This window comes from Kryptolebias marmoratus, linkage group LG12 (genome assembly GCF_001649575.2).
Source record: "Kryptolebias marmoratus isolate JLee-2015 linkage group LG12, ASM164957v2, whole genome shotgun sequence".
NCBI lineage: Eukaryota > Metazoa > Chordata > Actinopteri > Cyprinodontiformes > Rivulidae > Kryptolebias > Kryptolebias marmoratus.
Genome location: NC_051441.1, coordinates 2,676,208 through 2,700,792, shown reverse-complemented (window position 1 = coordinate 2,700,792; position 24,585 = coordinate 2,676,208). Strand labels below are relative to the sequence as shown.

Genomic DNA, 24,585 nt, shown 5'->3' with positions numbered 1-24,585 from the left:
ATGCTGTATGACTGATGTCATGGTTGATAAGTTACTAACTACTAATATGTATTTGAAAGAACATCACGTTTAAAAATAATCAGGCTATCCCTTTAATCCCTGGTATTCCACAATGTCTTCCGTGCCTGGCTGAATATTGATCCCTCCACTGAACCATCGCAGACGGGCTCCCAGCTCACACATCACACTCGTAACACCACATTGAGGAAGCAGAGGTGTATACAGCGGGTCAGTCACACTGCGCTGGTTTCGCTGCTACAGCTGCATCACAAACATAAATTCACACAGAGCCATAAAAACGTCCCGGACACACACACAAAAAAAAACAGACGACACGGGGAGTCGTAATGGATGAGAGGCTGCTTTATAAGTGTGTTCAGTGACAGGTCCACTTTACAGATAGGAAGGATCCATCTGTGTGTGGTCACAGCAGGGGGGGTCCCACTACATCCAGAAAGGATGTGACAAGGTGGCAGTTCGCTGGAAGAATTTATGGCACATTACTGATTCGTCAAGCATATGTGGAGCCTCACCAGTCATCTTTTCTGATCATATTTATTCATGACTATCTCGTTCTACATAATCCATTACTGTTCAACTATATCCTCCGCTGTTTCACTCATTTCTTCGCCTCTTCTTCTTTCTCTTGGTGAACTGTGGATAAAAAATACAAATAAAATCAGCACAAGGAGTCATTTAGGTTAAAATGCATGTTAGGCTTTAAAAGCTACTTTCAAATCTATGGTAACGAGAAAAACTGAAGGAGCTGAAACTCCAGAACAGTAGTTAAAAGAAGCAAAATTCTAGCTAAAATGCAAAAGTAAGAAAACATTAGCTAAAATAGCAAAATGCTGGCTAAAAGCTTAACATAGAAAAGGATTAAGTAAACACCAAAAGCATCAAAAGTCTAAGCTGAAAGTAGCTAAAAAAAACAGGATAAGAAGACAAATATAGAGCAAGTTTGCTGAAGCAAATGTAAAAAAAAATTAAGTTTTTGAAGAAACTGAAGAGATCTTAATGTGTTTCTATTTTTAAATAAAGATAAATATTTTAAAAGCATAAAAGTTACAAAAACTAAAAGTCACAGCAGCCAGAATGAGCTGCATGTGTTGGTATATAAGTGTCTAAATGAACACAGCATGCTAAAATAGTTTCATTGAAAAGACAAATAAAAATCAGGAGAAGAATGTCGCAGAGGTGTGGAGGCAGCCCACCTCGAACCTCCAGCCTGCACTCCACCTCGTCTTGCCCGAGTTCGTTGACGGCCCTGCAGGAGTACCTGCCCCCGTCGAACAGGCTCGGCTTGCGGATGTTCAGAGTCAACACGCCCTGGTTGTTCTGCATCAGGAACTTGGGGTCACCTTCAAGCGCTATGTTGTTCTTCATCCAAATGATCTTCGGCTGAGGTGCAGCGTGTCGGAGGATGAGGAGGAGGAGGCNGGGGGGGGCAGAGGGGGAAATTAGGTCAACATTTGGGTTTGCTGATTTGATGGGATGCAAAAGAAATGTGTTTAAAGATCTTCAGGCATAAATCAGTATTCTTGCTGCAGAAGCATCGGGGTCAGCTCATTGTTTGACAAACACAGTTTGACACTTGAGTCTTGTAAGAAAAGCACAAAGCATGAAGTCTGCCGCAGCACAGCTATCAGTGAGCAGGTGAAATGAATGCACAATGCAGCGTTGGTGCTGCAGTCGGCATCTTTGTTTGTAAGACACAAAAAAGGCATTTCTGTCTGTCTGTTCAACAGGTTCCAGGCTCATCGGAAATATGCAGTTTATTTTTCATTTCATCCTCATTTCTCATCCATGCTTTCACACCAAACTGAGGATGCTGAGTTACATCCAAAAGGAAATAATGTTCCAAACTGATGTTTTCATTCATCAGACTGATTTTTGAGTACGCATCAACATAAGCTTTAAAATATTTACACTAAAAAACAAAACCTTTGCATTAGTTGTCCCAAAACTGATCAAATCTGTGAAAGTAAACACACAGCACAGTCCTGCGCACACAGATGCAGTATCCTAAAAAGTAAAACTGTCTAACTTTGAGTGAGACAAAAGTATTTAGAGTTGAACCTTAGCTTAAATCAGAAAAAGCCTAAAAAGAGAGCAAGATAAATACCTTTGGGTTTCCCCGAACAGCACAGCTGATGGCTGCAGTGTAGCCTGCAACCACACTTCTGTCCACCAGAGGAGCTGTGAATTTGGGGGAACGGCTCATGTCCATCTCTTTGAAGGGTTTAGGATTATACATCAGACCTAAACAGAAAAAGAAGTGGTTTAGAATTTACTCTGCAGCCCGTGAAGCTATGCAAATAGAAAAGAATAAAATCTTTTGCAGGCAAGAAACTTAATTTCTCTTCTCAAAAACTCATTCTTGCAGCATCCTGGAGGTTTCCTTGTTTCTTTTAGTCTTAAATACAAATGACAGGAGCTTATAATGAGGAAACAGGTTTAGTGCTTCTCTTTCTGCAGCTCTCTTCCTCACATCCTCCCTGGGAGGAGCTGAGATCCGAGGAAACGAATGAGTGAAGGAAGCAAGGAGGTCCAATCTCATAAAGCACAGCACTTCATAAATGTGCTTTTTTGTTTCACTTATTCAAAGGTTAAGACAAATATATATTTGCTGGAAAACAGTGTGAATAGAAAAGTTTCTGATGCTGGTGGATAAAATAAAAACATTTGATGTGTTCATGTTTCAGTTAAATTTGTAATGTTTTTATATGAGAGTCTGGAACCTGAGATGATTTAAAGACATCACAAAGAGTATGAACAAAATCTACCTGGACCCCCTTTTTTGAACATTTCTGTGTAAAATATTCAAAGTTTGAAGTCTGCTTTTTAAGTTTGCATCTAAAAACAACAAAAACAAACTTTAATAAAGTCTGACAAAGGAAGGAATCAAGAAGATCAATAAATGATCATAACTCTTATGATATGTTATTGCATAACATGACTCCAATTTAAATAAGACGATATACCATAAAAATTAAAGTTTCAAAGCTCAAACATTATAAATTGTTTTTAAAAAATAAAAAGGTTTTCTTGTCATCCTTTCTCTATAGATGTCACCAAGTGCAGAGAAGCAGTTGGATGAAAACTCCAGAAAAATCTCTTCAACGAACAGAAAGAAAACTACAAAAACTAAAACTTTGATTTAACTTGATCTTAAAATTCATACAAACACACACAGGGGTATCCAAGCGTATAAATACGCTGATGTGCTGATTACTAACGATGTCATCAGAATCACCTCAGATAAATATTACAAAGAGAAGATCTGAGGTTTGTTGAGGCTGAAATAAGTGGTTTAAAACCTGTGCTGGAAAAGGAATAAATATTTATTCTGATACCTTTCAAATACAGGACTGATAAAGAGAAAATAGATTATTTTTCAAGAGGGGAAGGAGATAATTCTGGCTCAATCTCTTATGCTGGATGGTGGTTATGCATCATTACATTGGTTACCAAACATGGGCAGAAAAAGCAACATAACAAAACTAAAGTTGACATTTCCAAATGAAATCATTTTTATTTATTGCACAGTGATCACTGGAGACAGGCACCAGCTCCCCACGACCCTGCACGGAACCGTGGGTAAGGATGATTGATTTAATATGTTTGTTCCATATTAATATATTGTAGTTCGTTCATGGTTCGCTCTGAGGAATCTGTAAAGTCGAATTAGTGCCCTGCTGTGATCATGTTCCTCTTCTTTCTTCTGCCTCTAACATCCTCACCACATCAACCACACTGCTTGCCCTCCAAATGATCAAAGCTCGTGGGGATCAAGGATCTTTCACCGTGTTTTAAGCCTGACTGGTGCTTGGAAAACAGCAGACTGGGTTGGCAGGATGTGAAAAAACACCAAAACTGTGGCACCGCGTGGATTGTGGAAAATGCCCCGCCCCTTCCATCCTGGTTTTCATCATTTGCAGCCAAAATTAGATGTTTTTAAATACACTGTTTAAAAATAAAACACAAAATAATCATTGTAGGTAGATCTTACGTTAGTGTGTTCATGTTTCCATTATTGCAGATTAAATTATCATGTTATATTTTGTGTTTTCATCTTAAGTTTTAACCATAACATGTATTCACTGTGGTGTTATTTCAGAAAGCATCATTATAATATGTGTTTACACACAGAAGATCTTGTTCTGAGGCTCCTTTTTCTGAAGTCTTTAAGGACGTCCCAACATTTCTCATGCCTTGTGCTCTCAGAACCAACAGTTGTCTCAGTTTAAACCAGATTAATCCTGATTAATGTTTGGGGATGAAGATCATCACCATTCCTCCTGGTTCTAATAATACATTAGATGGTTAGTTACCGCTGAGGAACCTTGTTCTCAGTTGAAGTTGGGCAGTGTGTTCTGCAAAGGTTTCATCACCTGTTTTTGTAATGACGGCCGTGTTCTTGCTGATGCCGGGATCGTTGCTGAGGCCACAGATGTTTTCGCTGAACACTTGAAAGGAATACTCGTTCCCCATAATCAGGTCGGACACGGTGCAGCTGGGCCTGCGGTTGTGCTCGTACACCGTGAACCACTCCTGATGTGAGACACGAAAAGACAAAGGAGAAGTTCTGAGACGTCCGTAGATCAAGTTCAGAAGAACAAAGCTAAAGGATCTCCAACATCAGCAAGCATCTTCCTCTAATTCCCTTTTCTGTTGATTAATTTCACTCTAAAAATAAAGATGCATTCAACAGCAAGACTGCAATCTGTGTCCATATGCTCCATTTTCTTTATTTCACTCATCCAAATTTACAAATGATCAATAATCCATTAATGTAACAAAGATCAACAAAATTATATACAATTCATGAGTAAAAAGTGAGAGGGAGAAGAAAAATCTCAGTGACTATCACACCAAATTTTACCAGTTCTAACCAAATTCAGTCTGTTGGCTGTGGTGGCCATCTCGAATTGGGCTGAATCTGAAATTTAATGTACTTCTAATGATTGCTTTCTGCAAATTTCATTCAAATTTTTGCTAACAGACAGAAACACACACAGACGCAGGCAAAAACATTATTATTCTCCTTCGCCTACCTGTGGCGAGCGATATTAGGAGTTTTAACAGACAAACACAGGCATCAACATGAATCAAGAAGCAGCTCCTTGGTCTAAATATGAAGAGGATCTTCAAGGGTTAATCGAGGCCTTTGGAGGCCTTTTATTTGTCAGTACTTAGAGGAAAGAATTCATAGACTTCATAGCCTCCTCTGGCCACGCCCCTCCCTCGTGCATACCTTCGTCTTCGTGTCACGTTTCTGCACGGTGTAGCCGATAATCTCACAGTTGCCGTCATCTTTGGGCGGCTTCCACTCCAAAGCAGCGTTGAAGCCCCAGACGTCTGTGACACGCACGTTGATGGGCGGGCCGGGTCTTTCTGCAGGGAATGTGACAAGCGACGGTTTATTTGGGGTAAAACTTTCTGCAGGCTCATTAAACTGCACTTTCACTGGAAAGTGAGAACAAAAAAATGCTCTGTACAGGCAAAACTAGCTGAGAAAACACTTCCTTTCCTGGATACAAATGCTGCCAAGAGGCTCTCGTTGAGGAGGAAAACAGATCTGGAGGAGGGAAATCCCATCGAGAGAAAGAGATCAAATTTTGCACCAGCAGAGATTTGACAGATTAGACAGATTAGAGAGACTGACAGATTAACAGAGCAAAAGACAAAGGATCAAGAGAAGACGGCAGTAGCTGAATACATCAGTGGAAAAACAGTTGGCACAGAACTGACAAAGCAACAGGATGCTTTGCATTACAAAGGAGAAGAATGCAGCCTGTTTATCATCCATTCTTCTGTGTGGTCTGCATGATACTCAGAGCAGAACAGAAACACTGTACAATGGAGGAGAATTTATCATCTCTACTAACAGTTTTTTATTCTTTCTGCTCAAGCAGCATGAAGACGGATCAACCCAGGGAGGGGGCATCATCAGAGCCTCTCATTAGCTCAACCTTCTCAGCAGAGTAAGTGACAGAGTAGTCCTTAAAGCCCAAACCTAATCCAAGTCTGCACAAAAATAATCTCAGCGGAGCCCTGACAAATAATCCAGCCGGAACCCCGACCCACAGAGACGAGTTCTGAGGCGAGGAATGAGCCGGAGGCAGCGATGGCGATGCAGGAGCCAGGATTATGTGAAAGAGAGGAATGAGCTCTTTGATGATTTGCTACTTTGAGTCCCAGATTTCCTGGGATCGTGAAACGAGGAATTATCATCAGTTTTGAGAAAAGGAATCTCAACACGTCTCACAGATTTGTGCTCAAACCATGATCTCTTTCCAAACAGGTTTTTAATCACGTACCTCGTGAAGTTTGAACGTGTCTGATGTTCTAATTGTGCATCATAAGACTTTCTGTGAGACTAAAAGAGCTCATGAGTGAAATCAGCTTTTTGCACACAAGTTCATCACAGCAAGAAAAAAATCTTCTGTGCTGACATATAAACAACAAAGTCTAATAATAATAATAATAATAATAATAACTTGTCAGCTGACATTCTAATCTACGTTTAGTCAGAAATTTCCCAGAATAAATTTAGACCAAATTTAGCCTAGGCGGTTTAGAATTTAGTTTTTATTTTTCATACTAAGCAAATAATTAAAACTATTTAATATGTACAGTTTGTAAATTTGAATTTTGTGAATCATGTTAAAAATTAAAATACTACTTTCAGCACTAAAGCTGACTAAAAAGGTTTATTTTGTAGTTTTAACAGGCCTGAATCAAAGCAAGCAATAATTAAAAGCCAAGCATTTTTTTGTGCTGCTCTTCTGCCACTTTTCTGTGGTCGGGCTGCAGAGGCTGCAGGTCCAGGAGGGAAACCCAGACCTGCCTCTCCCTGAGGCGTTTGCAGGCCAGAGAGGATATACAGTCTCCTCTGAGGAGCATACTAATCAGGTGTCCGAACGACCTCAACTGACTCCATTTGATGAGGAGGACCAGCAGCTCCCCTCGGAGCTCCTCTCAGATGATGGAGCTCCTCACCTCATCAATAAGGCTGAGCCCAGCCACCCTACAGAGGAAGCTCGTCTCAGGAGTCTGTACCTGTAAATCCAGAGCTCTGCCTTTCAACTCAACTCTTTCTTCACCACGACAGACTGAAGCAACGCCCTCATCACTGAGGATGAAGCATCAACCTGTCGATGCATCTCCAGCTCCATCCTACCATCACTGAACAAGACTCTGAGATACTTGAACTCCTCCGCTTGAGGCAGAGACTCATCCCAACCCAGACGAACCAACCAGCCAACACTACTGAAAACATAACCTCCATGGTGGAGGTCACAAAAAGCGAATCAATTGTAGATGTACAACCATTGATTACCTCCTGCGAGTGTCAGTAAAATTTGTTCAGTGGTTCATGAGATATTTTGCTAACAGATAGACACAGGTAAAAACATCACGGTAGGGACTGACCTACGACCTGGATGTGGATGTCAGCGCTGTCAGACATGTTCTCAATCTGCACAGACAGGGTGTATGTGCCAGAGTGTCTTCTCTCTGCAGAGCGGATGAAGAGGATGGTGTCCACATCACTGGTGCGTGTCCCCACAGTTTTGTCCTCCAGGAGGACACCGTCTTTAAACCAGGTGACAACGGGACGAGGCTTTCCCTGCAGATAAAAACACTTTCCTCACTTTAAAACGCTCAGAATGCTGCCATGGTCCAAAGACAAACTTTGAAAACCTGTCAGAAAGCCTGAAGAACTTTTGATCAAAAACCACTTTTAAAGATTTCTAACAAGTCTGGCTGCTTATTCGGAGCGCTGTGACTGTCTGAGAAAATGACTTCATAAAGAGGTGATGAGTTACCAGAAATTTAACACGTTACATATTTTGTGGCAGAATAGTCTGGTTGAATATGCCTCAAGTTAAAGTGCACCACATATTTTATTAGTGTGAAAACAGCTGCAGGAACAAAATGTCCAGCCCTTATGTAAGATGATAGAAATGTTGATGCTCTTTTTATTTTCCCACGAGATCATCACGTAGCTTTGCTCTCTCTGTCTGAACGAGCTTTTCATGTTCTCCTTCATAAGCGAGCTTGCTCTCCTCTTGTCCTTTTTTATTTACAACCAGGGTTTCCCCTTTGCTGCTCGTGGTTAGCTTCTTTTTTACCAGTGTCATAATTTGCAAGTTGTTGTCAGATGCTGTAGTTCTCCCGGTGCCCTTTAAGTGCTCTCAATATTTATAGAATAGATTTGCATTCCAGGAGAAGAAAAGATGCTCTGTAAGACTGCAGCCATTGGAAGATTTTCAGTCTATGGTTCTCTCAGTCTCCAAACGACACTGTTGTAAATGGGATATCTCTTGTCTTTTTTCTACATAAACCTTTTTGCTGTTCTGCATAAAGTGGCTTCGTTAGCTGGTATCTCACTGGGCTGTGACTGCTGGAACCTACAGTAGTTGGCAACTCAAAACTGTAAGAAAAAGACCAAATTTTCCGTTGCAGTCTCACATAATTCTGAGTGTTTGCGACCAGCCAGTGGCGTGGCAGCAGTGTTTTTAAATTATGGCATATTATTGTTTGCATGGTGTGCAAAACTGCAAAAACTGCACACCATTCAGGACATGTACGTATAAGCGAGGTATAAATATTAATTCAGTGTCATTTCTAGCCCAAGTTTTCTTTTTTGTTGCAATTTTGTGTTTTCAACTAGAAACAAACAGCTGCAGCCCAGTGAGACACAAACTTATAACTTGAGCGCAAAATCTCTGAGAATAGTTTCAAAATGTTTCTGTTTTACAAATAGCGTGTACAGAAAACAAAATTCCACATTTAACACAAAATAAAAAGTCCAACTGACCTGGAACGGGATGAACAAGTTCACTTTCTCGCCCACAAGAGTGATGAGTTTTGTTCTCAGATTGCGAGGAAGACGGATCTTTGGATTCTCTGGATATTAAATAAAGAAAAGATGAATCAGATTTAAGGAAGAGAGAATAATGTGAGGAGGTATAGATGCTTTTAATCAAGATATTAAAATGCTTAAAGCTTAATAACTGCTTTACTGAACATGACTATTTCTCTTTAGATAAAGTGCGTTTCTGACCCATGATCTCTCTGATGGTGACGGCCTGGGAGAGGGTGGCGGGCGGGCTGCGACCAGCGATGTTTATGGCCACCACTCTGAACAGCATCTTCTCCCCCACCGGCAGACCTTTGACCCTGTACTGGTTCTTTTCCACCAGCTCCTCATTTGCCTGAATCCACTGGTCTTCTGTTGGATTAGAAACCAGAAAATTCAAACAAACTTTGCTGTTCAGTTTGGGTCGGAAATGAGGTGTGTTTTTTTTTTTTCCCAATCATTGCATTTCAGAATTGGGTTCTTTATTTACCTCCTTCTTTGCAATACTCGACGATGTAGCCATCGAATCCGCCCGCTCCGATTTTTTCTGGAGGTCGCCATTTGAGTGCACAGGTTGTGTCTGTCACGTCTTCCACCATGAGACGAGTGGGCTCACTGGTGGGGGCTGAGGGAGACGAGAGCCAATTAATACGTTAATACCCAGGGTACATGGGACGGGAAGGCAGGTTAAGCTACATCAAAATGAGCGTTGTGTGAAAAGCCTCGGGTAATTAACCGTTGTGCTAATGACATGTGGCAACGCACCGATGGGCATGAAGGGCTTGGAGTTCGAGCTGGGCTGAGAGACCCCGATGCTGTTGACTGCGAACACCCTCATTTCATAAAGCACACCTTCAATCATCTTCTTGGCCTCGTATGTGGTGGACTCATAAACATCAAAGTTCAGTTTGGTCCATCTGGACGAGCCAACCTTCTTCCTCTCCATCAGATACCCTGCAGGAAAGACGGGGAAATCATTGTAAATAACAAAGCAAGTGGATTTCAAAGTGCTGCTTCCTCCTGGGAGGAAAACGTCTGATTCAACGGTACCTTTAACAGGAACTCCACCATCAAACGATGGAGGGTCCCATGTGATCATGGCAGAGTCCTCGCCAACTGATGTGCACTTTGCATTCTCGGGAGGGTTGGGCACATCTGGAGAGCCAGGTTACATTTGGAAAATGGAAAGTGAGGAAAGATGGAGCAGAGGGAGATGTAAGAGTAGAGTCTGCAGATGGGATTTAAGGATTCAGCACTGAATAAATTAAAGTTCTAGCATTCCTTGAAGGAATGCATATCGCCTGACATCTTTTATGCCAGGGTTTTAGACTAAAAACGATGGAGTTGCAGCAGTTGAAAATAATGTGCACAATCGTGTGCATTATTGGAACACTGCCTGTCATCTACTAATGCATAAAATTTTAGCTTAATGTCTGTAAAATTTACTGAGTTATAATCATTTTTGTGTGGCAGCCTGCTTGAATTGGGTTGGCTCTAAAAGGTCATCAGTTGTAGATGTACATCCAATGATTATCTCCTGAAAGCAACAAAAATCTAACCAGTGGATCACAAGATATTTTGCTAACAGAGAGACACATGACACACAGATATGTGGAAAAACACTTTGAGTTTAAGCACTAAATTATCTGAAAATTAAAAGAACAGAAAACAAAAAGACAAAAAGCCACTGACCCACGATCTTGACAAAGAGTTCAGCCTTGTCCTCGCCTGAAGGGTTGGTCACAGTGATGGTGTAGAAACCCTCGTCTTCTCTCACCGCCCCCTCTATCACGAAGCTGTTCAGGGTCTTCTCCGTCTCCACGCGGACCCGTCCTTCAGCATCAGAGATCACCTGCCACCGAGAGAAACAGACGGTGTCACAGTATGACAGCTGCTACAACAACAGGTGATTCAGCCCTCCCACTCCGCAGCGTTTCAGCGGATTCTCTGACTGACGCACAGACGGGGACGGAGGTGTGTTTGAGGTGAGGGATGAGGATCTCCTCCATCCTTCCTCACCTGGTCTCCTTTCATCCAGCACACGTCAGGGGCTGGCTCTCCTGTGATCTCCACGTCAAAACGAAGCTTGTTTCCAGCCACCACAGTGATGGTGTTCTGGTTGCCGCTGCTGCTGGTGTCCATGTGAATTTTGGGAGGATCTTTTCATGTAAGAATGAGATAATTCAAGTTAAGACTGTAATGGTTTTTATAATTTAGCCTCAAAGCATCTGAAAGGATGATAGATCACCTATGGGATTTATTGCTTTTCAGATATTCTTTTAAATTACTTTTTACCTCCACATTTAAACATTAAATGAAGAGAATAACAATAAACCAGGAAATGTGTAAAGAATTACAGCAGTGCAGGAACTTTCACTTTAGGTTTTAAAGAAAAAAAAAAGCCATACAATAATAGAAATGGTTTCTGTGAACAGAAAAGCATTTACCTTCTCTGGGAACATATTCAATCTTGATCTCTGTAAAGAAAATTAAACAAACGAGTGTTATTTTATAACCCATGACGTGCTACATTTACGCTCAGCTGCTGCATCGGCCTCACCCAGAAAGTTAAGTTTTGCAGAAAGAGTCAGTGCGTAACCATCTGGGACAAACGTATAATCTCCAGCATCTGAAGGCTTCACATCATCAATGGTCAGCTTGTGGGTCCTGCAGACATGAGATCAGATGTCCCTGAAGAGACATCGCATTTCTGCACAGGACAGAAAAACTCCATGAGGCATGGAGGGAGAAACTGGTTTCACCTTGTGTGACCGCGGTGCCTTGTGTACAGGCTCCTCTGATGGAGGGATTACTGAGAGAAAGCCCAAGCCCTTGAGATGTGTGTGTGTGTGTTTAGAGGTTAGAGCCTCACAGATTGCAGCCCATCCGAAAAATAGGTCAAACGACTAAGAAAACCCCCTGTGGTAATAGTTTGCCAAGCCGTTTGGCAGACAGTTCTTCTGGCTGCGAAACTCTGTGTGTTTAAATGTTAGCGATGGACTTGAAACAACAATTTTCCCCCCGAATCTAAACCCACACCCACAGCTGACTGATGTTTTGTTGATACCTTCCAATGTGAGCTATTTTGATCCGATCGCTGGCCTGGACTTCGACACCATCCTTGAACCATTTTCCCGTCACATTTTCATCAGAAACCTCGCACTTAAACACAGCCTGCTCCTCTGCTTTTACGGTCAGGTCTGCCATGCTCTGCAGAACCTCCAGCTCCTTATCTGCAGAAGAAAAAGTTAAATAATTACTTTCCATCATGGCAAAACAAAAAAAAGCAATTGGACATGTTTTCTGTCCTCTTTTTTCACTTCAATTCAAACTGAGAAATGCAGAAATCCAAGCTTTCAAACTGTTGTGGTTTGTTTAAATGAGATGAACTTGCATGCAAATCTCCCTTCCACCCTCCCCTCCCTCCTGAGGGTGTCTCTGATAGCCTGGACCACATGAGATATTCTGTCACATGCATAAAGAGGCAAATTAGGTCCTGTTCAGACCTTGCATTAACATCCATCTTTGGTGATTTGGTAGTTTTCTTGTACAGAACAAAACTGTTAGTGTTAATATTAAGCAAAAAGAAAATCTATATCTGTATTTTTCTCTGCAAAGTTTGTCTTATGTATTATTGACAGTCCTATAAAGTGATAAATCCTATTTGTTCTCAGATTATTTGGTGTAATAAGGTGTTTTGCTCTGCTGTATTTAAGGCAATCTTACTGTTCATCAACCTTGTCTGCTCGTTGAGATGATAAAGATGACAAAGGTTTTGCTGTAGAGAAACCAGCATCTGCAGCACAAACTCAAGCAAATAATCTGTTATTATTGTTACGTTTCGGATGTAGGTCGAGTTAGAGGTGAGTCTACGATATCATAGTTTATAAAAAGTTGTGTTTAGGCTGTCCACACAAAAAGGGTGATGGAACCCAGATTCAAACAATACCATTTAGGGGCTCCTAAAACGTCATTTTGTATGAACGCAGAACTGAAACAATTAAAAACAGTCCTCATATTTTGTCTGAGAGTTTCAATAAAACCCATTTTGTGATCATTGAGACAAACGACAGAGAAACAACAACACTATCCCTCTTTTGTCCTTGACCACAGAGATAAATACAAGTTGTTTCACCATCTCCATCGAGGCAGATTAATAAACAACATTTTTCAAATAAACATTTATGATCCCAGAATCCAGTTTGTTGTCTGTAATCTCATCAGTTAAACTGGAGGATGGGCAGACATTTTCTCACACTGGAATCAATTACAAGCCGAGACTCCAGCAGCTTGACGGCTGGAGCCAGATATCAATGTTGGAGGTGTAAAAGAAAATTAGCGTGACGAATGGTGTGAACGGCTGATACAAGGGATTAATGCAGCCATATTAATTATGACATAAGTAATGAGTAATTTACTGCTTTTCATGCTTGTCAGAATGCAAAACATCAACATGATCTCAGTGAATTTTCTTTATGTTTCTAACTGGAGGGAGTCTGAAATCTGTGTCGATAAACTTTAAATAGCAGCTGATTAAGCCGGTGCCTCTGCGGCTCTTTGATTTTTACTGTGGCAGCTTTAAAGCACTCATGTCAGATCACTTTCCAATACTCTTAGGGTGCATTTATAGTATAACATTCATACTTTTATAAGATGCATAAATTTTACTTTTGTTTTTTGTTTCTTTTTGTATCAACTTCCCAGAATATTTGCACTAAATCTGGTCACGATGGGAAAAAGTCCCCCTAAAAGCAGAGTACCTTCGACCTCCAGTTCTGCCTTCGACTCTCCACTGTTGGTGAAAGCGTAGTACGTCCCAATGTCCTCTTTAGTGGCTTCATTTATGATCAAAATGTGCCTCGTCCCATCCTTTTTGAACCTGTACTTTGAACCTGCCGTGTCTCTGTTCAGCTCCACGCCGTCTTTCATCCTGCAGGAAACAAGAGCAGAAGAAGAGCAGATTAACACGGAGATCACATCTGTTAACAAAGACAGATTAACGGGTTAGTCCGGCGGTTTGAGTCCGAAGTTAAAGTTTTACTTATGAACAAACGGCTCTTTTTCAAACTTGGTAAAATCGACAAGGTAAACACATGATCAGAACAAGTTATATTCTAAATTTTGGATTAAATTTCCTATAAAAGGCACTTTTCCAAAGACAAAACAGCATTGGGCTGTACATTACATTATGTCACCTTATTGTATATTTAGGTGGTTGTATTTTGCAGCCAAATTCTTTTTACAATTCTTTCAAAAACATAGATTAGAAGACCAGTTGTCAGAACTAAATTACTATGAATTAAAATACAAAGTAAAAGCTTTCACTCTTAGATACCACTGAAAAGAAAAGGTGGATGATGATTTTACTCGTGTCTCCTTGTGTGCATGAGTTATCAAAATATTTGATGAAATGTTGGATGGATTTTAATTAAACTTTCAGGAAATAATCATCGGATGTACCACCAGAACTGATTAACTTTTGAAGTCAATCCAGTTCAAGATGGACGCCACATCTAATCAACATTAGTCAACTCAGTAATGGCTATACTCAGTCAATTGTTTAGATATTGAGCTAAAATCAAAGTGGTATTTGCAATTTATAATGTGGTTGTGCCTAAATGTAAACATCCGAGGACAAAAAGCTCCTCATAGCCCGTCTGAAATCGTACAAATTCTTCACTAATTCTGACTGTTGTTTCAGTCGTGTCTGCTGCTGTTTGTTAATGTCTTTTCAACATAAAGAGGCTCATTTGTTGTCTGCATCGTCTCTGACAGGGATTTTAGTTCTTATGAAAGAAACAAAGCAAACAATCAAAGCCCGACTGTGTTAAAGTGGATTCACAGTTCATCCTTCAGGGACGGGAAAGAATTCTCTGTATTTTACTTTAAATATGCTTTGGGTGCTGCATTTACAGTAAATGCACAGATTTAAAATCCTCCATTTTAACACAGAAGTAATTGTACAGTTGCATTTAGTCTCTGATCTATGGAGTGTATTTACCGGTTATAGGATTAGCTGTTATAATCAAACATTTTTGCACAATTGTTATTCATGAAAAAAGAAAACACTGTAAAGAACTATTGTGTGATGCCAAGTCCTGGTTAGTATTTTTCTGCACATTTTGTTCAGTTCAACTCTCTCTGCATACTTTGTGCCGTTTCAGCCGTGCATATATCAACCTCTGACATTTGGCCTGAGAGAACATCTGCTCACCATTTAACGTTGGCTCCTTCCTCTGACACCTCCACCTCAAACTCCACCTTCTCCCCCACCACAGTGTGGACGTCGTCCAGCAGCTTGGTGATGGTGACGGGAGGCTCTGAGGACAAACGGACAGCTCACAGTTATTTATCCGGGACGCGTGAGGCTGCAGACTTAAACACAGACGGTCAAATATTTGCAAGCCCTAAAACTCGCATCTTTTTTATTCTAAAGTAAGAAAAACAGAGAGTGTCATTTGCACTTGAATAATGTCACAACAAAGTCTTTAAGAAAGCCCCCAAACACATCTGTCTTTTAAAGGTGGTCTCCAGAGGAGGTGGGAGTCACATTGTGTAACCACACGGTGTGATGCTTGAGGCTCTGCTAGCCTCAGCTATTTGTCATAGTCTGCATCCAAACCCCCTCCCAGCCCCCCCTCAGCCCTCCCAGACATCTCTCTCCTCTCAGCTGGTGAGGCCACAGACTGTCTGAGCCTCAGTTATCATGCCACAGAAACACGAGCAGTTTTTACTGCAGGCCTCACAAAAGTTTCATTAAACGAGTCTTCAGAGCAGTTCTCAAAAAAACCTGACTAATATGTTTTCCTTTAGGGATGCAAACAAAGGCAGAAAATGAAAACACTTAAATATTCAAGTGTTGGCCAAAAAGAGAGAGGCCAGGTCTTGAGAGAAGATGGTGACCATGTTGAGACAGATTTCTGGGTGTTGATCAGATGGGTTCTTATTAGACTTCAGGGATCTAAACAGCTGCTCGGGTTACTTTGATCAAGCTCTGTCCATTAAATTTCCTGTTTGTCCATTCTAGAAAGAATGGGAACAAACTGTGTCTTTGTGAAAGGCTGCTGGTCAAAAACAGAGCCCAAAGATCCCATATGAAATGAGTTTTTTTGTTGAACTATCTGTTTTGTGTCGATACAACACTGGTTCACCCCTTGAGTTTGGGAGCCTTTTTATGCCTGAATGATTCAGTGCCTTAACTAACAGATTCCTCTGGACATGATCAGCTATTGGACTGAAAATTAGCGAAAAAGCAGCCAAAGATTTTGGAAAAAGAAACCTTCAGAAAGCCCAAAGAACTTACTGATTAAGACCACTTTAAAAGATTACAAGAAAGTCTGGCTGCTTGGAAGGAAAATATTAGAAAGCGAGATGGCTGATTTTACATTTCTCTGCATAAATATATACAAGCATACAGATCCCTTTAAAACAATACATATAAGTCAAACTCTAATTTGTCAGCACAGATACAGATACAGATGATCTGTGGCAATAAACAAGGCTCTTTATGCAGCCATTAAAAATGAGTGAGCAGACAGAGTGCTGCACGTTTCTGAGAGACATGAAAGCATAGAAATACACTGAGCTGACAAGACTCTCCACGCTCAACATTTGCTCAACCAAGCAGAAAAACGTCTCCCATCTGAGAGACGTATTCCTCTACAAACACAGTGACTCATCTACCTTTGACAAAAACCTCCGTGAAGCACCTCTCCTCCTCGACAATGCACTCGTACGCCGCGTCATCCGACAGGTTGCACTTGTTGATGGTGAGTGACCGCTTGTTGCCCACGCTCTCAAACACATACCTGCGATGATGGGAGAAGATCACACAAAGAAAGAAACCCAGAGAGACAACGCCAGAAGAGAGAAATGAATAAATGCTTTCAGTAAATCAGGGACAATTAGACGCTCTGAGGCTGATGACAACAGAGTGAGTCAGTCTTTAACAATGCACACATTTTTCCACAGACCTTCACAGACACACACACATACATACATTCAGACTACTGTAAAAAGTTAGAGACAAACATCAAAGGCTTCAGAGTCATCTCGTGTAATGGAGACAAAAAAAATCGCCATGGTTACGAGCTGCAAACCTGCATCATCAGACACCTCAGAGTCCAAAGTAACGTCATTAAGGTGTTGGGCTCAGAGTCAGTAAAGGAATATAATTTAGAGCAAAATAGCAGGGTTTCTTTAATGCAAACTGATGCTTTTGATGCTGTGAGCACGTGTGTCAACCGAAGGCCTGTGGGCCAGATACAGCCATTGTTCCAGTTGAAGGCGGTCCACGAAATAATATTTTAAACATGTTCATTTGTCTGTGAATGACACAAATGGCATAAATCAATCTGAAGCAGATGTTCCTCAGATGTGTATGGACACACACACACACAGAGAAAAAGAGCTGAACTCCATTTTGAATATTAATATATAAAAAATTTAAAAAAATCTGCAAAACATTTCAGAGATTAAACAGACTCAACAAAAACAGTTATTTTCACAAGGTGCCAAAATTAAAAATCTGATTCTGTTCGAAGGTCAACGTGAGTCTAAACGTTTTTGAAAAAGAAAATAATAAATCTGACAGGTGATCTTTTTCAGATTTGTCGTAGATGTTCTTCAGGGGTAGAAAAGCAGCAGTAATTAGTTGACAGTCAGGAGATGGATGCTAACGTTATGTCTTTTTAAATATGTTGATGTCAGGAAAAAAAAACAACCTTGAATCCCCATTTTCTACTTTTTGAATAAATCAACTCTTGGTCATCCTTCACATTTGTCTGATTTTATGAAGAGCAAACCAGAGAAAAGTGTGAAAAAGAGCTGTGAACTTGTGACTGCAGGCTTTATTTAGTTTTAAAAATTATATATTTTTTTACGTCTTGAAAAGTTGCATTTTTGGAGATACAAGGTTTCTGCCTGCCAGCAACAATACGATCCATTTTGTCTTTAATCAGTTAGATTTGTTCTTCTTTAAAAAAGTAATTCACATTTCTATTTGAATAATTTGACATCCTGTATTGCAGGTTTTTGTTAATAAACATTGACCGAGGTTTGGCCTTGGCTAAGTTTTTATTTTTCACGCCCCAGCTGAAAGGCATTAGTGTTTCTGTGGTCTTTTCATTAAATGTTTAAAAGCAACATGCCAGCTTAAAGTTTCACTATAAAAAATATAGATGAAAATCATCTAACAATCATAATTTGTGACCTTATATTTTATTTCCAGAAAAGCTGTTTATGTGTCAAATCTCAACTAGTTCTATTAAAGCTCTTTTTTTTCTAACTATATGTACAAATGCACTTTTGGCTTAGTATTGACTTTTATTATTTTATGACGTGATGCAAAAAGAACCACTTTTATAGAAGGAAACTTGTCTTTTTCGAGCTTTATGGTCGCAGTGCACAGCCTGGAAAATCCACCAGGGAGCCAAAGTAAAAGTCTCCTCTTCCTCCCTCTTGATCATGACAGGAAAGGGGCTTCCTCACTCTCTATGAACAGCATGAAGATCTCAGAAAAGCAGATGGTGGAAAGACACTGAAGAAACACCACTTGCAACAGCTGTACCCTCTTCAATAAAACACCAAAAGACGTTTTTGAAGGAGGAGGGAAAAAGAGCATAGCAGAAGGGGATACAGACGCTGCATGAAGCCCAGCAGGTAAAATGGGCTCGAAACCAACATATATATACTGTAAAAAACCTGTCAGACATGTCTTAAAGTGAGAGCGATCCAAAAAAGATTTGTACACAAATTATTGCTAAAATTATACTTTCCTGACTGGTTTAATGAATAAAAAATAGGTTTTGATTTACTTGCAATGAAAACATTAAAGGTGGCAAGATGTCAGGAGAATAAAGGTTATCAATTGAACAGGAGGCATAAAATTCTCAAGAAAGTTGTGCAATAATCACAAAAACAAAACATGCTATTGTACGGTAATTGTTTGACATCGCAAATTTAGGATTTGGCTTCGACGTTTGGTCTCTTTGGTGTCAAAAGTGAGAATATTTGAACAAGAAGGGAAAGTTGAAGTGTGTTGAAACCTAACTGCATCAATATGTTTCAGGCTTTTAAATATTGTGACTGTGACAAACTTTCTGCTCCACCTTTGGACACCCCATTCACACACAGGTAGTCTGCAGCAGCTCACTTGGCCGATGGTTTGATTTCTTGTCCATTTTTGAGCCACTTGACTGAAGCTGTGGGGTCAGCCAACTCCACTGAGAGCTGGATCTTCTTGCCCTTTTCCACAGAGTAGGCCGAATCCAGCTTCTTCAGGAAAGCTGAGAGGAAAGTATGCTGTTAGCATGGTTCTATCTCTGTTTTAATAGTAAAATAACCCATGAGATCCAACCTGAAGCAGGCTGACACACATTCCACCTGTCGTCTCGGCTATATAACGTTTCTCCTGAGGCCTTTTAAATGCTGCCAGTATTTACAGCCTAATGCATGAAGGAGGTCTCCTTTCCTCCCTGCTGTCTCACTCTGCTTTTGCCTCATAAAATCTCTCCTATCTCTTCCTCTGCTCCTCACCGTCACTCTTCTTCTGCTCCGCCTTCATCTTCTTCAGCCTCTTCAGCATGCCCCTCAGGTCTGTGATGCCGTACTGAAAGGCAATCTTCTCGTAGTCGCAGGGCTTGGCTGCCTTTAAGATCTCCCAAACATCCACTTCCTCTTTTGGCCCCTCCTGTTTCTTCTCCTTCCTAAATGTAAGCATTAAACTACACTGAATTTTTTTTTTAACTTGACACAGATGAATGTGAAGGCAGCATCTCTTACCTTTTTTTGAGCAACACACTGAAGTCTAGGTCACCAGCATCCTCATCTGCATCACCACTGGAGGAAACAGAGAGGATATTTCTGATTAATTATGGTGTATTAAATCCGTTTTACTGCATTTATTATTCAAATAGAATAGCGAGCCATCAGTACTGAAGAGATTTAGTATATTCACTTATAAATCCCTTTTTATTCATTACCACAAACTAAAAATAAGCACAGACATACTAGGACACAATAATAAGAAAGACAAATATATATACAAATGAACTGGGTAGCTTTGTAATAAATTAGTGTCTTTAGTTAAAGCTTACCCTTGTTTTATCCTGTTCTCAAAATAAAAAATAGGACAGGTGTAAAAATACAGCAGACTATGAAAGGTCTGAGTTAGCTCCACCTTTTCTCCTGAACTCAGACTAACAAGAGCTTCACGCTTTATTTTCTCATCTTTAAAGTCAACATATCATTATAAGCCTGTTCTGTTTAAAAAAAAAAAGGACTTCAGAGACTCTTCTTCTCAGCACGTAGCTGCAGAGGCTGCAGGAGAAGCTGCTCTCAACCTGGCTCGAGTGAGACGCCTCGTGGTCCTAGTGCCTGACAAGTTCGTGAACTGCTTCCACACAAACAACTTAAAGCTAATTTCATCAGACAAAATCAGGAGACGGTTTTCTTTTGGGTTTGCAAGACAGTTTTTATGTCGACGGGAAATCTTGTGTTGTTTTAGTTTGTTTTGTTACACTCCTAATCTAGAACGTGGAACACCTAAAAAGACCTGTTCAGAAGATCTAAGACATCTAGAATTTAAATAGGGTGTAGGAGTTCATATACCTCTACCAGGTCATGCAAAACTTTATAATAATAATTTTTAAATCCATTCTGTATTTAACAAGAATGCACAGATGCGAGTATACAAATCCCACGTTGTCGTCAATCAGTCAACAAGGTGACAAGTGGAGCTTGTAACACCCACATCTACGCAGTTTGGTGCTTGCAGTTTTCTTCTCTAAATGATTTGGGCAGATCTTTTCCTGGAGTGGAGCGTTCTCCTCGTAGGGTTGATGTTAATTTAACTCATCTGAAGCCAAAATAAATGCCCATAAATTCCCCCACATCCTGAATGATCATGCTTGTTTTATGGATGAACAGATCATCCAAGGACAACATCCATCCTCTGATGGGTAACAATGTTCTTATTCACAGGGCAACAAATGCTTGGATGAGCAGGAAAATGTAAGCTGTGCTCAGTGTTTGAAGTAAATCAACCTCCTTTAGCACTCTGGAAACATTTTGGAGCATTTTGATGGGCAACCATCATTAAACGCCAAATACTGAACGCGGGATAGTGAAGGATGAATTTTGTTTGGAGACATTATTTCAGCATCAGTGAAACTTCACTCCATTAGACGAGGGTCAGGCTGTGTGTATTATTCTTTGACAACTTTTAATATGAAAAGCCTCGTCTTGTGTAAATGTGGAGTGACAGAAAAACAAACAAATGAATTTCTATTTTTGCTACTTTCTTGCAGACTTTAGAGGCTGAAATATAATAATTGAGTTTCTGCCTGGATTGAAGCTTTCACATTTTGAATGTTTTTTTAAATATGTCTTGCTGCATCAGTGTCATCAGTCCATCATCCTCCCTCTGTGGAAACAACAGAAACGAAGCTAATGATATCTTTAACGTTTGAACTGCAGCTGTGTCACGTTTCAGTCAAGAAAATGTTCATTTAGTCTTCACATCCGAGTAAAAATATCCCAACATACACTCCAAATGCTGAAATGAACATTCACACTTTCCTTCTGAGAACAAACACGGTGTAGTATTCTAAGAATATTTCCAAAGCGCTGTCAAAACAATCCCAGAGTGCCATGTCAGACTACAATACATGTTTCATGGGATATTTTCTGGCTGAAGGACTTTTAGTCGGCCAACCAGTCCGAGAAGAAAACACTGAGAAGAAGAAAATATCTGAAAAGCCTTGAAAATATGATGAGGAGCTCGGGATGTGTAAATGTTGAAACACGACGGAGAGCTCTCAGCCCCTTTCAGACTCATTAAAACGGATTCTGGTTTAGGAAGAATGCATGTCACCCACCACCTTTCATGCCAGAGTTTTAATTTTTCAAAATTGCCTTTATGCACAATCTCATGCAATAAAGAGAGTTGTCACACTCAAAGTAGGAGTTGTGAATGACTCTAAGCTACCACCTCAACAAATTTGAGCTCAATATCTGTAAAACTGGTTAAAGTTTTGCCAATTTTGGTGTTTTCTAAAGTCATCTGGCTGTGGTAGGCTTCTTAAATTAGGTTAAAACTTAAGGACTTTTACATGGACATCCAATGATTACCTACTGCTAATTTTATTTAAAAAAATATGTCCAATCGTTCAAGAGATATTATAAAACATTATCACTTTTTCTTCATCTTCAGGCGGCGGGCAACAAACAACAAGTTGAGAGCTCTGCCTTCGAGCTGCATGCTGAAGTTTCAAATCTTCTGCCTGTTTTTTCAGCTTCCACGTGTTTGTCTGCAGACTGTGTGGCTTCACTCTGCTACGTTCCTGCACTTTTCAAATCTACTGTCAGTGTGTGTTTCTTCCCTGTGACACATGCAGGAATGTGACCAGGGAACTGCTTTGGGTGTCAACGCAACGCTGAGTGTGTCATAACGCTGAGCATCTTGGTGTCTTCAACTCTGGAGCTACGAAAGCTCCACTCTCAGTCACAGAGTCACAAATCCACTCGTTTAATGTGGGGGGGGGACACCCAGCAGGTGGGCTTGCAATGCACAGAAACATGTTGCAGAGCCACACAGGTCTGTATGGAAACATGCACATATATCAGGGAATACTTAAAAAAAAACTGCAGACTCTGCGGAGCCCAACCTTTAATGTAGAAAACAAATAAGTTACAAAAGCTAATATTATTATTAACAATACTACTGCTAAAAAAATAATGTTTGTGATGCCTCACAGCTGTCCAACTTGATATAAAAAGTCTACTGTCTCAGAGAAACTAATTTTTCTCCAGCAGTCAAACTTATATTTCAGCGTTGGGGTTTGTACACAGCATTTGTTATTAATCAGCACAAGTGAGACATTTTATCTGATGCACACAAGCAGTTTTGTTTCATAGACCTTTGAAAGCTGCATTTCTTTTAGGTAATTTAATTTACTGGAATACACTTTCCAAATGAAGATGGACAGATTTTGACAAATTTTTCTATATTTGTTATTTATCATCCCTGTGCGTTTTAAACCTGGACTAGTTTTCTGTCAGAGGACAGGTTGGAGAAGCCCGAAATTATACACACTCATCTCGACTATGACTATATGATAAAATTCAAGTGGTAAGACTGAGCTTCTGCAACCCAAGTAAGGAAACTGAGAACATTTTGGAGACTCCCTCACCAACTAGTCGCAACACAGTTGGTGCTACTTTAATCGTATTTTCCTGTCTGGACTTGTCTGCAAAACATCCCCACAGAATGATGCTGCCATCACTGTGTGTGATTGTTCCATCAGATTATTTGGCTTTTTTTTTTGTTTGTTTGACAGTTTGATTTATTGTATTGACTTTTAGCAAACTCCCATTTAATCTTTAATACAGAACGACACCACTTCAACCATCACTTGTGAGATTCTCTCATCCCCAGCAGGAGACTCTAGATGTCATTCATCTTAACCATCAGCCCGGTGGTTAACTGTTTGACCAAGTGAATATATATCGGTCAACACATTTAGGAATGATGTGCACCATGACGTATTCCTGTCTTTATGGTCTACGGACAATATTTCCAACCCGTAGCTTGGTTTTACACACAGGCATCTGCCTTCTCAGTCATGTCCAATGAACATCACCAGGCAGGATCAAAGATTCTCCAGAGCTCAGGTGAAATTATGAAGACGATACTTCAGTCTTTTAAAAATCGTTACATGCTATAGTATGTAAAAATATGAAAGGAAAAAATGAATTTAACCAGTAAGAGAAGAGCAAAATATTAGATGGTCTGAAAACCTTTTTAATGTTGCTTTAAAGTGTAAAGGTTTGGAGGGAAGAATGCAGTCAAATCCTGTGTATTTAAGTATGAAATACACAAATACACGCCATATTTACCCTTTGAAGATAAACCTGCATGACCTCTAAGTAACAATAGATTTTTCTCATATATTATCTCTCAACAACAGTCAGCTCTTAACGAACATCTCACTTTTTATTTATCACTCCAACCTCCCTCCTGCACCCAATCGTTGCCTCAAATCACCACTTTGCAAATAAGCACACTGACTGTCGAAACCACAATATGAAGCTGTCTGTTTGCATGTTGACTCCCTCATCTTACCTGCGCCTTTCTGCTCCGGCTCTAATGAAGGATGGGGAATTATATTTTCAAACACAGATTACAAATATGGAGCTCCATGTGTCAGAGCGAAGGTGATTTGCAACCACGTGGCACACATACTTATCAGGTGAGATGAAGCAGGAGCGCAGACAGAAAAAGACAGCGAAGAGAAACTGTCACATGTAAGAAAGTTGCTACAACATTTGAGGAAATAACCCCAGTTCTGAGAAAGATGGAACGTTATGTAAAACATAAATAAAAACAGAATGCAGTGATTTGCAAATCTCTCCTGTTTTTATAGCAAGGTCCCAAGATCACCAACATCAATACTGACTTTCAGCCTTGACCTTTGACCTCAGAGATTTCTACAGATTTGTTTTCATGATATTATTATGTACTTAAGATGATGGGATATTCAAAGTCTTCCCAGTTTCCTGTTGATGAACTTTATTCTAAAACTATTCCACTATTTTTAGACAGTTTTTCGCAGCCTGGTGAACCTCTGCCTATCTTTTCTTCTGAGAGATTCAGCCTCTGAAATGCTCTTTTTATGCCCAGCCTTCCAACTGACCTGTTGCCAATCAGCCTAATT

General features: G+C 40.2%; 1 protein-coding gene across 3 annotated transcripts in view; it reads right to left on the bottom strand.

Annotated features, from left to right (window-relative positions):
• Positions 1 to 345: 345 nt before the first annotated feature.
• The window catches only part of mybpc2a (myosin binding protein Ca), a 49,286-nt gene continuing 25,046 nt past the window's right edge, over positions 346 to 24,585 (bottom strand). For all 3 annotated transcript variants that reach the window (XM_037978801.1, XM_017419500.3, XM_017419501.3), the window contains 22 exons: positions 19,652 to 19,708; positions 19,406 to 19,575; positions 19,023 to 19,155; positions 16,553 to 16,677; positions 15,084 to 15,189; positions 13,630 to 13,799; positions 11,937 to 12,102; positions 11,430 to 11,536; positions 11,317 to 11,346; positions 10,889 to 11,028; positions 10,562 to 10,721; positions 9,920 to 10,024; positions 9,635 to 9,823; positions 9,360 to 9,494; positions 9,074 to 9,241; positions 8,828 to 8,916; positions 7,438 to 7,633; positions 5,258 to 5,397; positions 4,395 to 4,554; positions 2,126 to 2,262; positions 1,215 to 1,401; positions 346 to 654 (listed from right to left, as the gene is read on the bottom strand). In XM_037978801.1, coding sequence (XP_037834729.1) covers positions 620 to 654; positions 1,215 to 1,401; positions 2,126 to 2,262; positions 4,395 to 4,554; positions 5,258 to 5,397; positions 7,438 to 7,633; positions 8,828 to 8,916; positions 9,074 to 9,241; positions 9,360 to 9,494; positions 9,635 to 9,823; positions 9,920 to 10,024; positions 10,562 to 10,721; positions 10,889 to 11,028; positions 11,317 to 11,346; positions 11,430 to 11,536; positions 11,937 to 12,102; positions 13,630 to 13,799; positions 15,084 to 15,189; positions 16,553 to 16,677; positions 19,023 to 19,155; positions 19,406 to 19,575; positions 19,652 to 19,708 — 2,905 coding nt within the window. In that variant the 3' untranslated portion in view covers positions 346 to 619. The remainder of the gene's footprint in view (positions 655 to 1,214; positions 1,402 to 2,125; positions 2,263 to 4,394; positions 4,555 to 5,257; positions 5,398 to 7,437; positions 7,634 to 8,827; positions 8,917 to 9,073; positions 9,242 to 9,359; positions 9,495 to 9,634; positions 9,824 to 9,919; positions 10,025 to 10,561; positions 10,722 to 10,888; positions 11,029 to 11,316; positions 11,347 to 11,429; positions 11,537 to 11,936; positions 12,103 to 13,629; positions 13,800 to 15,083; positions 15,190 to 16,552; positions 16,678 to 19,022; positions 19,156 to 19,405; positions 19,576 to 19,651; positions 19,709 to 24,585) is intronic.